The 17114-nt window shown below is 49.5% G+C and overlaps 1 protein-coding gene across 1 annotated transcript in view; it reads right to left on the reverse strand.

The window, feature by feature from the left end:
• The window catches only part of cttnbp2 (cortactin binding protein 2), a gene marked incomplete at its 5' end in the record, with an annotated part of 56130 nt that extends 49525 nt beyond the window's left edge, over nucleotides 1–6605 (reverse strand). The window contains 2 exons of the mRNA XM_083654152.1: nucleotides 222–512; nucleotides 5180–6605. Coding sequence (XP_083510278.1) covers nucleotides 222–512; nucleotides 5180–6605 — 1717 coding nt within the window. The remainder of the gene's footprint in view (nucleotides 1–221; nucleotides 513–5179) is intronic.
• Nucleotides 6606–17114: the final 10509 nt, after the last annotated feature.

Below are 17114 nucleotides of genomic sequence, written 5' to 3' on the forward strand. Positions count from 1 at the left end.
AACCCTGACCTGACGAGTCAAAACATTTAGGGATGGTGCTACCTTCATAGTCAGAGGGAGACTACTCCATAACAATAAACCTGTTATAAAAAAAGAGCTATTCACTCTAGCCAAAACAAAACAGCCAATTAAGCCAAATTAATAATACACCATCTTGCTTGGGACCCCCTTGAATACCGTCAAGGACCCCCGGTGATAGCGCTGATGTAGTGGGAAGGTACCTGTGTGTCCGTTCTGAGCAGCAGCAAACAAGGCAGAAGGTTGGTTGTGGTGGAGGAGGAGGTCTTGGTCAAGGTGACTGGGCTTGTTCTCCATGGTGGTGGTGGTGGGGGCAGAGGTGGTAGAGGTGTTGGTGGTAGAGGAGGTGGTGGTGGTGGTCGGGTCTGGTTGGTTAAGCAGCATTGACAATAAAGTGACATTTCCCTGGGAAGCAGCTTGGAGGAGCAGGGGGTGCCTGCCGTCCAGGGCAGCAGGCCCACCGCCGCACAGAGAGGAGACTACGGAGGACCAGCCTGCAGGGGGGGGGAGGGGAGCAGGGAGGGACAGCCCAGGTTAAACAAGGAGAACCAGGGGGGGGGGGGGGGGGGGGGGCTGCTAGAACTGCTGGAACAGCCAGGGATGGAAGGAGGCGAATGGGTTGGGGAGGAGGAGAGAAGACACCTGAGTTCCACACAGCACTGTCTGCCTGTCTGTCTGTCTGTCTGTCTGTCTGTCTGCCTGTCTGTCTGTCTGTCTGTCTGTCGGACTGTCTGTCTGTCTGTCTGTCTGCCTGTCTGTCTGCCTGTCTGTCTGTCTGTCTGTCTGTCTGTCTGTCTGTCTCTCTGTCTGTCTGTCTGTCTGCCTGTCTGTCTGTCTGTCTGTCTGTCTGTCTGTCTGTCTGTCTGTCTGTCTGTCTGCCTGTCTGTCTGCCTGTCTGTCTGTCTGTCTGTCTGTCTGTCTGTCTGTCTGTCTGTCTGTCGGACTGTCTGTCTGTCTGTCTGTCTGCCTGTCTGTCTGCCTGTCTGTCTGTCTGTCTGTCTGTCTGTCTCTCTGTCTGTCTGTCTGTCTGCCTGTCTGTCTGTCTGTCTGTCTGTCTGTCTGTCGGACTGTCTGTCTGTCTGTGCGATAGCATCACAACCATGCAAGATGCAGTCACATCACTGGGAGTTCAAAGATGGGTGTTGGTCCGAGCCAAAGGGCCTGGAAGTACAGTGTGCCCCTCTGGCCCACACTGGTTTTTTCATGTTGCCAACAGCTAGAATGGTTTGTTTCAGTCAGTAGCAACACAGCCCTGAGCTTGAGAATAGTTTTTACAGGGCTTCAGTTGAACGTTACTCAGCCAGACAATATGTTTTCTTTTTGGCTTCATTGAGGTTTAACCTCTGCCAGCAGAGCAGCTCTACCTCAGAGAAATGGGTACAGTTAAAAGTTCAATCTGTAGCCAGATCCGGGCTGGGGATGGAAAAACAACACCTTGGCACTGTACCAATCTCTGGGATCTGTATTGATTTGAAGGCATCAAAAGGTACAGAAAAAAACAGTGTTCAAAGTGTTGAATTCTTAAAATAAGAAATCTTTGTTTTCTTCTTGTTTAATGGAAATTTGCTCTTGGGAAATCACCTGAGCCAGCATTATTATAGTGGGCTTTCAAGTGCCTCAGAAGTGGTATTGAATTTCAGAACAGAACAGTTGTCTGGGTCAAAAGATCCAACAATACCTAGCCATAAGCAAGAAATACCTGTATTATTAAAATCTAGCAACATTTCAAGGAAGATATTTGGGCCTGGAAAATAAAACTATTAAACATTAAACTCACAGGCCTAAAATAAACTGATGTGTATATATATATATATATATATATATATATATATATATATATATATATATATATATATATAGTTTTGTTTTTTTCCACAGGCTTTTCCAGCTACCCCAGACTGTATGACTGTATATAAGGTGACCGTAACTTGGTGGACAGGTGGAGCGTGGTGGAACCCAGGTGGTGGAACCCAGGTGCAGCTGGACCACAGAGTATGTCATCCAATCAGATAACAGCTCAGTCAACCATTCATCAAACATCTTCATACAGCATACTGATATTTAAATGCTTCAACCCTGTGCATGCACATCCACACACACACACTTACTGTTACAATGACAGTGTCAATGGTTAAGCACAGACATGAAACAAAAGATATAAAGTGAAGAATAGAACAGAGGTCTACCTTACTAAACCCAACAACCTAACTAGCTAAAACTACTGTGTAACTCTAGTGAGAGAAGCAACATGTTAATGGGTACAGATGATGTCGTGTGAGGTGGGGGAACAAGAGGAACATTGTTAGACGTGAGTGAGACGTGGCTGTTTGGGAGCTGAGCAGGTTAAAAGTGAGCAGTTTGGAGCAGATGGAACAAAGACCTTCAGAGTGCAACCTGGTCCCTGACACTGAGGTCAGCGACACAAAGGAGAAGGAAGAGAGAGAGAGTAGCGGAGCATCTCAAGAACAGCTGCTTATGGTCACACTTTCCTAAATGTCTGTGTGTGTTATAGCGGAGTCGCCAGACCAGCAGATCAGTAGCCTGGTAAACCAGCCGGACCAGCAGATCAGTAGCCTGGTAAACCAGCCAGACCAACAGATCAGTAGCCTGGTAAACCAGCCAGACCAACAGATCAGTAGCCTGGTAAACCAGCCAGACCAACAGATCAGTAGCCTGGTAAACCAGCCAGACCAACAGATCAGTAGCCTGGTAAACCAGCCAGACCAGCAGATCAGTAGCCTGGTAAACCAGCCAGACCAACAGATCAGTAGCCTGGTAAACCAGCCAGACCAGCAGATCAGTAGCCTGGTAAACCAGCCAGACCAGCAGATCAGTAGCCTGGTAAACCAGCCAGACCAGCAGATCAGTAGCCTGGTAAACCAGCCAGACCAGCAGATCAGTAGCCTGGTAAACCAGCTGGTAAACCAGCCGGTCGGTCACGTGAACTCACATTTAATTTCGTTCTACCAGACCGTCTGGCCTCAACTCTGGGAGGGCTTTCTGCACAAACTGCAAAGCGGACGAGCCAATCAGCGACCCGCCTCGTAGTTGACATCGTAACCGGCCAATCAGGAACGTCGCTAGCAAAACAGTAATGGCCGCCTCCTTGCCTGTCCGCCTCGAGGAGTAATGTCAACGTTTGACTAGTTTAAACAGCCATAAAGTGCAGTTATTGCAGAAATAGACTCAATAACAACAATTAAACAAGTACAGGAGTATCGTCGCAACAGCAGCTTCTGGGCGGAAAATAATGTTTTTGTCGTTCTCCCGAGTGGATTTGGGTTTGACTGGATCCAACGCTGATTGGCTGAAGGAGTTGTCCGTCAAGGCAAGTAGACCCGCCCAACTTCCGCCCACTGCAAAGACTGTTGTGAAGGTTTCAGGCCAGACGGGAACGAAGAACGAAATGAAATGCTAGTTCACGTGACCAGCTGGTTTTACCAGGCTAGCAGATCAGAGGAGAGAATGAACATTACTGGCTGGCTGCTAGGAGACGGGGTTGTGAACGGGGTTGTGAACTGTTGTTGTTTCCATCATTGACTCTGAAACATGGCTTCAGCAGATTCCTAAAGTAACAGTTCACCAAACTATTACAATTCTGTCATCATCTGGGCGAGTACGTGACATCAGGGTTCATGTGTTATCAGGGCTGCCAACATCAAATTCAAGGACCTTTCGAGGACTTTTCCCCCAAACTCAAGGACCCAACGAGGCATAGTTTGAGACATGGATCAAGGTTAATAATTACTATTACAACTTAACAACAATACGAATTTTTATGACGACAACTGCAGACAATTAAAAAGAGGATTGAATGTGTGAACACGTCACAACTGTGCTGTGTTAGTGATGGCAGACTATGTGGTCTCTCTTGCCTTCTCTAACACAGCACACAGCGAAACGTTCAATGATTTCAAGGAGCCGTGAGAACCCTGGTTATACTGTATGGATGGACAGACGCGTGGGAACCCTGGTTATACTGTATGGATGGACAGATTTCACCTGTGTTTCACCTGGCATCAGGGTGAGTAGATGATGACAGAAGTTACACTTTTGGGTGAACTGTTCCTTTAAGTAGAAGATGCTGCAATCTTATGCAATGATATCTGAAAGGTCGGCCACACTGGCTAAACATCGCAACAGATGTCCCATGTTTATATTGATGGCCACGTCAGAAGATCTGTAGCTTTTGCCTTTCAGTAATGATATATATATAGAACAATATGGTAGAACCATACCAATTTGTGGCAACTGTATTCATTTTGGCATCCTGAAAAGCTTCAAAAAGTCCCTGCGTTCATTCCTGTGTTCTTCTTGTTTTCTAAGTCACTCTGTAGCTCTTGGCAGATCACCTAGCCAGGTTTTATGAATAGATGCACCAGCTTCAATCAGGTTAAATCTCCATGCCAAAAAGCAGGACTTTCAAAAATGCAAATGTCTTTTTTCAAACACATTTCCATCCAACAACAGCGATAGTATTCATACCTTACCATGCAACCCAATATATGGCACTACAGGCACATAACAGAGTAAGAGATTCATATCAAAGCACCAAACTGTATACAAGACGACACGGGAAGCTCAGCGGACAGTGTGGGAGGGGTTAATGGACGGGGAAACAGGAAGTGGATGAATGGCCGTGGCATGCAGCTATTGGAGTGTGGAAGAGGGAGAGGGGAGGAGAGGAGAGAGCAGCCTCTGGCATCAGCTTCAGAGAGGACAGGCGTTATCTGAATACAGGAGGAGGGGAAACGTAACGGTTTTGTCTCAATGAACCCTGGAGCGCTCCTGACCCGGGACAGCTAGCTTTCAGTCTTTTAGCACATGTTAACGACATGTTGACACTGACGTGTCACGTGACAACATGTAACGACAGACAGGCGCCAAGAGGGAGGACATATTAAGCCAGGGCAGAGAAAGAGAGATGAGAGAGAGCGAGAGACATCGGATCCTAAGTGGTAATTTGGAGTTGAGGGAGAGAGAGAGTCAGTGAGATAAACTGAATTGACCCGTGTTGCTATTCTGCTCTGCATTCCCGTGGTTAGACCAGGTTCCCTGCGACATGAGCGCTAGGCTAGGCTAGCTAGCGCTGTGGAAAGACAGTGGAGCGAAGAGAGGAGCAGTGGAGCTGGAGTTAAGAGGGAGCACGGAGCCCCTTTACCTGATGCTGTTGCCAGGGGGCTGCTGCCTGCTGGGGCACAGGGGCTACGGGAGCATGGAGCACTAGCGGAGGAGGAGGAGGAGGTGGAGGGGGGGTCTATGGAGGGGCTACTGACAGCAGCGATGGGAGCGATGACGGGGGGGCACTCTGCACATGCTGCCGGCTGCCGCGGAGGCCCCCGGCCGGACCCCGGGGAGGGGGAACAGAGCCCCCTTCCAGACCCCGGGGAGGGGGGACAGGCACCCACCTGAGAGGCTGTCAGGGCCGGGACCAGGTCCAGGGCGGGTTTGGGCGGCAGCTGGGGCGTGGCCGGTTTTAGCCCCGCCCCCGGGGAGCGGCTGCCGTCCCCCACCCCTTTGATGGGCGGATGAGGAGGGGAGGGGGTCTGGGACAGCCCGGGCTTTTTGGGCGGGATGGGGGGCGGGTTTCCCCGGTCGATCCTGGCCACCGTGGGCGACTTGAGGCCGATGGGGTGGCTCAGGCGGCCGGGGAAAGGGCCTCCCTCCGAGGCGGAGTGGGGCAGGCCCGGACGCAGCGGCCCGCCGCCCCCCGCTGGAGGGCTGGTGAAGCGCGAGAGGACCTGCGTGACGGTGTGGCGCGCCTGCTGCTTGGCGGCAAAGTTGTCCCGGTTGGTGGGGGAGAGGTCGCGGGCCGGCGGGCTCTGAGAGGCCGTGCCGTTTTGGTCCTGTTCCTGGAACTTGTAGCGGGCGGCCTGGACGCGCGGGCTGACCCCGCTGGGCACTCCGTGGGGCGCCTGGCCCTCCTGGCCGTTCTCCGTCTGAGCCGGTCCTCCCGAGACGCTGTGGACCAGCCCCCGGCCGGCCGACTTGGGCAGGCTCAGGCCCACGTAGTTGGCGGGGGCGGGTTTGGCGGAGATTGTCAGGGGGTTCTTCTTGGTGCCCTCCGCCTCGGGGGCGGGGGGCAGGTCTGTTTGGCACGACGCCGTCCGAGAGCCGATGGGCTCTGTGGCCACGGCCACGGAGGTGGTCAGGGCTTTAGGTTTGGGTTCTGCTTTAGGAGCGGGTTCTGCTCCGGGCTTCCCGTCGGCCCGTTCAGTCCTGAGCTGCTCCAGTGTGCGTCGCAGGCTCTGGCTCTCGGCCTCCTCGCGGCCCAGCTTGGCGCGCAGCTGCTCCCGCTCCGTGTCCAACTCCGACAGCTGCTTCTCCATCTTGGCTTCCATCTGCAGGCTGCGCTGGCGCTCCGTGCCCAGCTCGTCCCGCAGGCGGCCGGAGGCGCGGCTCTCCTCGTCCAGGCGCGCCTGGAGCTCGTCAAAGCGCTGCGACTCCTCCACCACCCGCGTGGCCAGCTGCTTGCACTCACGCACCAGCATCATCACCATGTGCTTGTTCTTCTCGCGCTCGTCTTTCAGCTGCGCCGTCAGCTTGCGGTGCTCCACCTCCAGACTCTGGAGCTGCAGCTTCTCCATCTCCAGCTGGGGGGGGGGGGGGGGGGGGGGGAAACACAACAGAGTCAATGGAGAGATACATTGATAAGATAAGTTATCCTTTATTCATCCATTTGACCCATCATCTACTAGGAACCTTCGTAGAACTAGGAGCAGTGGACCAACCAGGGACCAACTCCAGTTCGATTGCCAGTGCCTTGGTCAGGGGCGCCGACAGGAGTATTAACCCTAATATAAATGGTGGGAGGAAACTGGAGCACCCGGAGGAAACCTACACAACACGGGGAGAACATGCAAACTACCACACAGAAAGCACCTGGGACGGGGGGGGAAGTCCCAGGACATTCTTGCTGTGAGGCAACAGTGCTGCTAACCACTGAGCCACCATGCAGTCCAACAGTGCTGCTAACCACTGAGCCACCATGCAGTCCAAGCAAACACATAACATCCAGACAAGAACAACAAAGACCATGGTTTTGAGGTATCAGCGTAGCACTTGCGAGATCTGACCAGACACAGCCTAAACATTAGACTAGATCTGACCAGACACAGCCTAAACATTAGACTAGATCTGACCAGACACAGCCTAAACATTAGACTAGATCTGACCAGACACAGCCTAAACATTACACTAGATCTGACCAGACACAGCCTAAACATTACACTAGATCTGACCAGACACAGCCTAAACATTACACTAGATCTGACCAGACACAGCCTAAACATTACACTAGATCTGACCAGACGCAGCCTAAACCAGGGGTGTCAGACTCATATTAGGTAGAGGGCCGGATTTGTTCAACTGAGACCTCATGGGGGCCGGATTTTTTTCTTTACTAAAATCAATTCGACTCATTTACCCATTTACTTCACAAAAGAAATACTGCTCTTTCCATTTCTCTTGAAACTGCCTGCATTCCGTGTCAACCTTTCTCTTTTTCGACAGCATCTTGTTGATTCCTTTGTTTTTTGGTAGGTAGCCGAATGCGCGATTCAATTCCAGCGTGGCATCATGGCGGCTTTGTTTACACCTGATGACCTACTGACATACTTCCTTGTAGTGCAGGTTAATTAACTTATGAATGAACTCTTAGCTTGCGATTTTAAAATCATGGTAGGTGACGTAGTTGTTAACACCAAGGAGGAGATTACGTACCTTGGCTGCATTTTAGATAACAAACTTACTGGAGAAAGCATGGCCTTAAAAGTGATTTCCAAAGTTAATCAAAGAACCAAATTCCTAGCCAGAATTTCTTCTTTCAATGACAAGAGCGCCATTGAAACCTTGGCAAATGCTCTGATTCAATGTCACTTTGACTATGCTTGCTCCTCCTGGTTCACGGGAATCACCATCAAACTCAAAAACAGACTTCAGACCTCCCAGAATAAATTAATACGGGTTATTCTGAAACTTCATCCCAGAGTCCATCTCCTCCCCTCTCACTTCCATAGCCTCAGGTGGCTCAGAGTGGAGGAGAGGGTTTCCCAAATCAAATTGTGCATGGTATTTAGGATCTTTAAACGGGAGGCTCCTCGCTAGTACCTCTCTGACTATTTTTGTAAAGTCAGTGAGGTACATGGCTACTCCACAAGAGGAAGCACCTCCAACATTGTTCCCCCTAAATTTAAAACTCTAAAGGGTAAATGCACCTTTTCCTACTCAGCAGCTATTTTATGGAACAAACTCCCTGAGAGTATTAAGACCCTTAACTCCAGGTTCTCTTTTAAGCTTGCCCTGAAAAAATGGCTGGTTGGCTCCCAAATGTGATCCTAACCTTTTATTTTCCTTTTCTTATGTCCCCTGAATAGTCGCGGGTTTTAAACCCTAGGTAGGTTCCTGTTTTAGTTTATGAGCTGGTCTCTATCTTATTATTTATTGAATGATGCATTCTTGCTAGGTATCTAAATAACCATTCACTTAAGGTTTAAGAATGTTTGGTTTGAGTGTAAAATGTTATCTGTTTGTGTTGTCTTTGCCCGCGCACACACGCGCTCATACCTGCATACAGATTCACTCCTCTTGTCCCACACACAAGGACCACAATGGAAATAAGCCCTCGGGCTTTATTGTGTTTTATTCCTTTTTGAGCAATATGTTTTTGTTGTGTTGTCTTGTACTTACCTGCTATTATTGTTTCAATAAAGTTATCAATCAATCAATCAATCAATCAATCAATGCTTATTAGCCACACGTAGTTCATGATAATGGGGTGCAAATTTAATAATAATATATATATATTTTTTTTTAATATTCCAAAACATCTCTGACATCCCTGGCCTAAACATTACACTAGATCTGACCAGACACTGCAAAACTTCAAAAACAGTTATCGGGTGTCGGACAGTATTCACTTCAGTTACAGAATTTTTGAGCACAAACGCATGTCAGCTAATACCTCCTCTCATGCACAGGTCACCTGTGCTCAATCAAAAGAGCATCAGTCCACCACGCGCTCCTCACACCTCACATGTACTGTATGTGAAACACCTGAAACATCATGCGCACATTTCTCACATACAGTACATGACGTGACGCAACACTCGTGCCAACGTCTCACGGGCACAACGTCTGTGGCACAGCGCCAGGCTTCTGCACCACATGCATGCATTAACGCGCATCACATGCTCCTCTCATATCATCACCTATACAACCCCCCCATCCAAATCACACCATCATCCATATCTTCAGTCACCACTTTGCACTGAATATTAGGCTTCTGCTTTAGGAGGGAAATGAAGATGAAAGCATAGATGAAAGGACTTGTTCAGATGTATCTTTTCCGCAGCGAACAGAGCTTTGAAAGTGGAGCTGATACAATCGGTTACAATTGTAAACAGAGAAATAGTCAGCTATAAAAATACTATTTCACCATTGTCTCTATTTGGGAATCAGATATTTATATGATCAAATTAGTATATTTGCATTTTGAGATCATCCATCTTCGATTCCTGACTCATAACTACTACTACTACTACTACTACTACTACTACTCACCCAATCATTAGTCATCAAGCTAAAATGAGATGGAATCATTCTCTCTAGAGGACAGACAAGACAGACAAGACAAGACAGGAGAGACAAGACAGACAGACAGACAAGACAGGAGAGACCGACAGACATATTCTCTCTAGAGCAGTGGTTCTCAAATGGGGGTCCGCGGACCCCCAGGGGTCCGTGGCACTTTGCCAGGGGGTCCGCGAAAAGTTTTCAGGTAAAAAAAAAAGAAAAAGAAAAGAAAATGCTACATGTTACTTATTCCTTCTCAAACTACTTCCTACATGGTGCTAGTCTATCAAAATATCTTGGCTGTCATTGATTGTGTTGCATAGTGGTTTTCTGTACTGTTGACAAATTGTGATATTGCAAGTCGCTTTGGACAAAACAAAAGCGTCTGCTAAATGACGTAATGTAAATGTAATGTAATAAAAAAATATATACCGTATACGGTATATATATTTTTTTTTGCAAAATCTTCATAGTTCAACGAAAATAGTTTATGCTTTAAATCTAAAATGGTTCATGGATTACATTCTAATAACAAACTTATCAAATTAAAAAGTCAAGCACGTTACCGTGGAAACAATTAAGCTTAAGGCCTAAACATGGTCGTCCGTCAGAGCCTCGCCCCGCCCTCCCCGTGTGACGGCGGGGGGAGCGCCGTCCTACGGGGAGGGGCCGCCGTCGGCTGACGGGGGCTGCTCGAAAATGTGACTTCACGGCGACGATACGTGCGTGACGACAGCTGCAGGAGAGTTGTGATTGGCCGTTGCCCTGGCTCTTCGTCGTAAAGTCGCCTTTCAAAGCATGATGTTAGATTATAACAACTAGTTGTGTGGCTTAGCCTTCCCAAATGTTGAGGGTCGTTTTTTAGAATTTAATACATAGAATTGGGAACGTTACATTCAATTTAATTCAGACTGCCTGGCACACAATCTCCGCCATTTTCACACGGAGCTTCCGCGGGGGGGGGGGGAGCGGGGGCGTAGTGGCGTCCGAGTATGTGGGGCTCGCTGGCGCCGCCAGACGGCGAGACGGCTCCAATTCGAGGCGGACGGACGACCATGTTTAGGCCTTTAGCCCAAAATCACAAATCAGAATGAGGGGGTCCCCGGTATATTTTCTATCTTGTAAGGGGTCCTTGGCTGAAAAACATTTGAGAACCTCTGCTCTAGAGGACAGATAAGACAGGAGAGACTAACAGACAGACAGACAGACAGACAGACAGACAAAACAACTAGATTCCATTGATTTATGAGCTAGATGGACAGACAGACAGACACTTTACTAATCTATGTGGTGACTTGGGGAAAAGGAGGAAGGTCTGCTTGATCTATTCACAGAGTGCGTGGGTTACATTTCGATGACTTGTCGAGCCTCTGTCTCTATATCTGGAGCGTTGTGGCTATTGTTAGCTCAGCGCCCACAGCGCGCAGAGGGTAGCTGGGCTTAACCAGGGCTCAGGGCCCCGACACTCTAACGAGACTCAAACAATACCAACCGCCAACTCCCTAAACCCTCCTCCCCCCACTACAACCCATTAGGGAGTACAACCGAGGAGGAGCTGAGGTTTTATAGGTGTGTGTGTGTGTGTGTGTGTGTGTGTGTGTGTGTGGGTGTGTGTGGGTGTGTGTGGTGTGTGTGTGTGTGTGTGTGTGTGTGTGTGTGTGTGTGTGTCTCTGTGTGTGTGTGTGTGTGTGTGTGTGTGTGTGTGTGTGTGTGTGTGTGTGTGTGGTGTGTGTGTGTGAGTGAATGTGTGGTGTTTGGAGGTGGGCGCAGAGGGAATGCCAGTGGTTACTCAAAAGGAGGTGCTACTTGTAGCTGCTAATTGGCTGTGGATCATGCGAGTTGTAAATCAAAGAACAGTTTTAGATGTAGGGATGCTGTGAAGGTGATGACACAGTCACAGCCAGCTGTGTGTTTTGGTCAGTGTAGACGGGCGATGCTCCTCCTGACAAAGAGTGAGAAACTCCACGAGACCGTCTCCTGCCAAGATCATGTCCCTGTGTTCAAAGCCTGTCAAAGGCCACTGATGCTGATGGCAATGTACCCAGCTGCTGATGCTCTGTTTGTTTGCTTACTGTATATTGACTCTATCAGTTTACCAACAGTCATCCTTTTGGACACATTTCATTCATTCATTTGACTAACATCTATGAAATAATTGACAATATGCACATTGATGTGCATCTCCTCTGTGGTGCTTTACCATAGACACACCTCATTGGTTGTGGCTGTCATTAGATTATAATGACCTGTTTATTTATTACAATCATCTCTTATTTTCCAACCAAGATGGCCATGTGTTGATTAACAGAATACTATGCTGTAACTCATTTTTGCTGAGGACACGTTGACAGCGCCTGAAGCTCCTCCGATGGCCCCTGAACCAGACTTGGGGACCCATTGCTTTATGCTGACCTTACACCAGAAGACTTTTCACGCTATTTCACTCTCGCAAATTGCCAATTTTGGGATGAAATCATGAGAGTTTTGCTGGAGTTGTGGTGCGCTCCCCTCACTCAGTGTAAAACTCAGTCCCAGCTGTCTGAACTCAAGTCTCCTTCTCTTCTTGGCGTTCCGACAAAATCAAACCGGATTATTATCGGCAGTCTTTAGCCTTGGCTCGTGCAAATAGTGGAGTTCAATAACGTGAACATCGCTCTCTCCAGCACCAAAACAGGACGGACACCAATAAATGCAGTTATACCATGTTGCGCTCTCGAGTGGAGCTTAACTCCCACACCCTCCCCGTTCGTGCTTCTCCTTATTCTCAGTCTACGTCACTGCACGCGTCGAGTTGCGTCCGTTAGGTATGCCTATTGTCTTTTCAAAATAAAATCACTTCCATGTTCATGGGAAATAACAATAAGCAAAGCGGATACAATAAATACTTTACAAGCTAGCCTACACATGTGGGCCACACTGTGCCTTGGGGTCATTTCCAAGTGTGGTTCAGTTACGGTGATGAGAGGGTGTCAGACTTGAGTCTTTTCAAAGTCTTCTAGTGTATGGTATGCATACCGTCTGTGACTCAATACTCTGTGACGTATGACTCATTGTCTTCAGATGTGAGCTGTATGTGAGAAGGTGTCAGACCTTAGCCTCCTAACAGACTTTTCAAAGTCTTCTAGCGTATGGTGGTAGGCAGGCATTGGGCTAACAACAAAGTATTTCCTGAAAACTGGCTCTAAAAAGCTGCGACAGCAAAGCTAATAAAGGGCTGTGTGTGAATGGAGTGCCAGGCAGAATGAGGGGGGGCTAAAACAAGGTAGTTAGACACAGACAGTGTGGAGAAAGAACAGCAGAGAGGAGGGAGGGAGGGAGCGACAGAGGCGAGCTGAGGACTATTTTAAGGAAGAAATGTCAGCAGGCGGTCGTGACCTCGCTTTCAAAAACGCAGCCGTGAAACAGAACTACGGCTGTAACACTGTATTTACCCACAAAACCCAGCAACAGAGAAGCAGCCTTTCCACCATTGCTGTGTGTGCTGCTGTTGCAGAGAGGGGACACCTTCCTCTGACTCCATGACTGATTGGTGATGTGCCAGTGAAGTGGGGGCGGTGGTCTTCAGCTCGCTCATGGATAATTCACCAGCTTGACTCACAGGAGGATGACAAGCGTGGAAACGGAAGGACAAAGATAGAACAGAAGAACCCGGGTTGAGATTCACTCTACCCAGCAACCAGGAGATCCCCGAGAGCTGTTGACGGTTTGGGTTCAACTGAGCAATCAGCGCGGTGGTGACGCGCCGTTTATTCTGGGAGAGAAGGAGAAGAACCATGGCTATGTGGTTGACTTCCAAACGGGAGAGCTGCCTGGAGACGAGCGGGTTGGGGAGGTGAAAATGGCTCAGTTGGAGTAAAGGCAAACGGAGCCTAAGCATACTGTAAAAACATACTGTAACATAGGTTTAATGCTAACTCAAGTTAGCTTCTGATAAGAGTTGGTACAGCACCTCCCACGCATGATGCAGGCACTCCATCACAGGTGTCATCGCAGTGCCAACATGCCCAAGCAGGGCTGGGCCATAACAGACTCAATTAATATCACAGTAATCATAAGAAATGATATTGACATAGTGTGGGGACACTGTGTCTGTCCAAAATGATCTCAGCTTCTCTGAGACACCAGTGGTCTGAGTTTGACAAGTGATCGAAAAAGTTGTCTAAAAAAAACAAATATGAATTAAAATCTCTTAAAAATATAATAATAATTTGACTGTGAGGTGAAATGTGTCACAGAAGCATTGTAGTGCGACAGATATGCCCTGGCCTAATCAAATCATATTCTCCAGACATAGACAGATATGCCCTGGCCTAATCAAATCATATTCTCCAGACATAGGGAACATGCTTGTTTGGTAAAAAAAAGAACATCATAATTTGTATATATATTATTTCCAGTGAAAATGAAATGCAAAAGAAAATGACCACTCCCCACTAAAATCATCAGGCATATCGCAAATGCAGTCAAAATAAACACAATCGTAGCAATATGAATTTTTGCATGTGGTTCAGCCCTCACAACTATTATCCTCCCTCCTCATTTGGATGCTCTAAGATACGGCCCGCAGGTTTCATCCGGCCCGCGAGATGTTTTGGAATATTTAATAAAAATAAAAATAATAATAATTAAATAATAATAATTATTATTATTAAATTCGCACCCCATTATCATGAACTACGTGTGGCTAATAAGCAAGCTAAGAGTTAATTCATAAGTTAATTAACCTGCACTACAAGGAAGTATGTCAGTAGGTCATCAGGTGTAAACAAAGCCGCCATGATGCCACGCTGGAATTGAATCGCGCATTCGGCTACCTACCAAAAAACAAAGGAATCAACAAGATGCTGTCGAAAAAGAGAAAGGTTGACACGGAATGCAGGCAGTTTCAAGAGAAATGGAAAGAGCAGTATTTTTTTTGTGAAGTAAATGGGTAAATGAGTCGAATTGATTTTAGTAAAAAAAAAAATCCGGCCCCCATGAGGTCTCAGTTGAACAAATCCGGCCCTCTACCTAATATGAGTCTGACACCCCTGCTCTATAGTCTATAGTATGCCTGTGTGAAAATATTTATATCGCCCTCTCTGTGTGTGTGTGTGTGTGTGTGTGTGTGTGTGTGTGTGTGTGTGTGTGTGTGTGCATGCACAGGTTTTATTTGGCTGGCAGCTACAGCAACTCCATTATCATTATAGGGTTCAGGGACAGGACAAACGCTGGTACACACACACACACACACACACACACACACACACACACACACGCGCGCGCACACACACACACACACACACACACACACACACACACACACACACACACACAGTATTTTCTGTATTATATCCACCCACATGCATTCTGCCAGCCTCTCATCCAGACACTTTCACACATTCACAGAGAGAGAGAGAGAGAGAGAGAGAGAGAGAGAGAGAGAGAGAGAGAGAGAGAGAGAGGGAGAGAGAGAGAGAGAGAGAGAGAGAGAGAGAGGGAGAGAGAGAGAGAGAGAGAAGGAGAGAGGGAGAGAGAAGGAGAGAGGGAGAGAGAGAGAGGGTGAGGGAGAGAGAGAGAGAGAGAGAGAGAGGGAGAGGAGAGGGAGAGGGAGAGGGAGAGGGAGAGGGAGAAGGAGAGAGAGAGAGAGAGAGAGAGAGAGAGAGAGAGAGAGAAATGGGACAGGGCTGTAGCAGACATCTGGCTGCCCAGTTAATCAGGGCCACATAATCCTAAAGATACCTCGGACGGACGGACGGGCACACACACACACACGCACACGAACACACACACACACACACACACACACACACACACACACACACACACACACACGCGCGCGCACACACACACACACACACACGCGCGCGCAGCGCGCACACACACACACACACGCGCACACAGCATAACATTTAGCTTGTCACATCTTGCTTCAGAAGTCGGGCCAAAGAGAGACTTCCATCATGTACGCAGTCTGGTTTGTAACAAAAGAAAGCTCTCCTCCACACAGGCTTTCTCTGTACTAATGAAAATATGAATGACTTATGACTTTTATTGACTCTTTATTTGATCAGTGAAATCACACTGACCACAGCTGCCAAACTCAAGTCAATTATATAAGAAACTAAGACAGGGCCACAAATTCCTTTGACAAATATGACTGATCTTTCTTTCTGTTGGCTGTGCCTACCCTCTTCTGGTGACTCCCCCCCCCCCAGTGCCTACCCTCTTCTGGTGACCCCCCCCCCCCCCAGTGCCTACCCTCTTCTGGTGACTCCCCCCCCCCCCCAGTGCCTACCCTCTTCTGGTGACCCCCCCCCCCAGTGCCTACCCTCTTCTGGTGACCCCCCCCCCTCCAGTGCCTACCCTCTTCTGGTGACCCCCCCCCCCCCCCAGTGCCTACCCTCTTCTGGTGACTCTCCCCCCTCCAGTGCCTACCCTCTTCTGGTGACTCCCCCCCCCCCCAGTGCCTACCCTCTTCTGGTGACCCCCCCCCCCCAGTGCCTACCCTCTTCTGGTGACCCCCCCCCCCTCCAGTGCCTACCCTCTTCTGGTGACTCTCCCCCCCCCAGTGCCTACCCTCTTCTGGTGACTCTCCCCCCTCCAGTGCCTACCCTCTTCTGGTGACCCCCCCCCCCCCTCCAGTGCCTACCCTCTTCTGGTGACTCTCCCCCCCCAGTGCCTACCCTCTTCTGGTGACTCTCCCCCCCCCAGAGCCTACCCTCTTCTGGTGACTCTCCCCCTCCAGTGCCTACCCTCTTCTGGTGACTCTCCCCCTCCAGTGCCTACCCTCTTCTGGTGACTCTCCCCCTCCAGTGCCTACCCTCTTCTGGTGACTCTCCCCCCCCAGTGCCTACCCTCTTCTGGTGACTCTCCCCCTCCAGTGCCTACCCTCTTCTGGTGACTCTCCCCCCCCAGTGCCTACCCTCTTCTGGTGACCCCCCCCCCCTCCAGTGCCTACCCTCTTCTGGTGACCCCCCCCCCCCCTCCAGTGCCTACCCTCTTCTGGTGACTCTCCCCCCCTCCCCCTCCAGTGGAAAAACCCTCTTCTGGTGACTCTCCCCCCCCTCCCCCTCCAGTGCCTACCCTCTTCTGGTGACTCTCCCCCCCCTCCCCCTCCAGTGCCTACCCTCTTCTGGCGGCTCTCCCCCTCCCCTCCCCCTCCAGTGCCTACCCTCTTCTGGTGACTCTCCCCCCCCCTCCAGTGCCTACCCTCTTCTGGTGACTCCCCCCCCCCCAGTGCCTACCCTCTTCTGGTGACCCCCCCCCCAGTGCCTACCCTCTTCTGGTGACCCCCCCCCCCCTCCAGTGCCTACCCTCTTCTGGTGACTCTCCCCCCCCAGTGCCTACCCTCTTCTGGTGACTCTCCCCCCTCCAGTGCCTACCCTCTTCTGGTGACCCCCCCCCCCTCCAGTGCCTACCCTCTTCTGGTGACTCTCCCCCCCCAGTGCCTACCCTCTTCTGGTGACTCTCCCCCCCCCAGAGCCTACCCTCTTCTGGTGACTCTCCCCCTCCAGTGCCTACCCTCTTCTGGTGACTCTCCC

This window comes from Poromitra crassiceps (assembly GCF_964638095.1).
Source record: "Poromitra crassiceps genome assembly, chromosome: 18".
Taxonomy (NCBI): Eukaryota; Metazoa; Chordata; class Actinopteri; order Beryciformes; family Melamphaidae; genus Poromitra; species Poromitra crassiceps.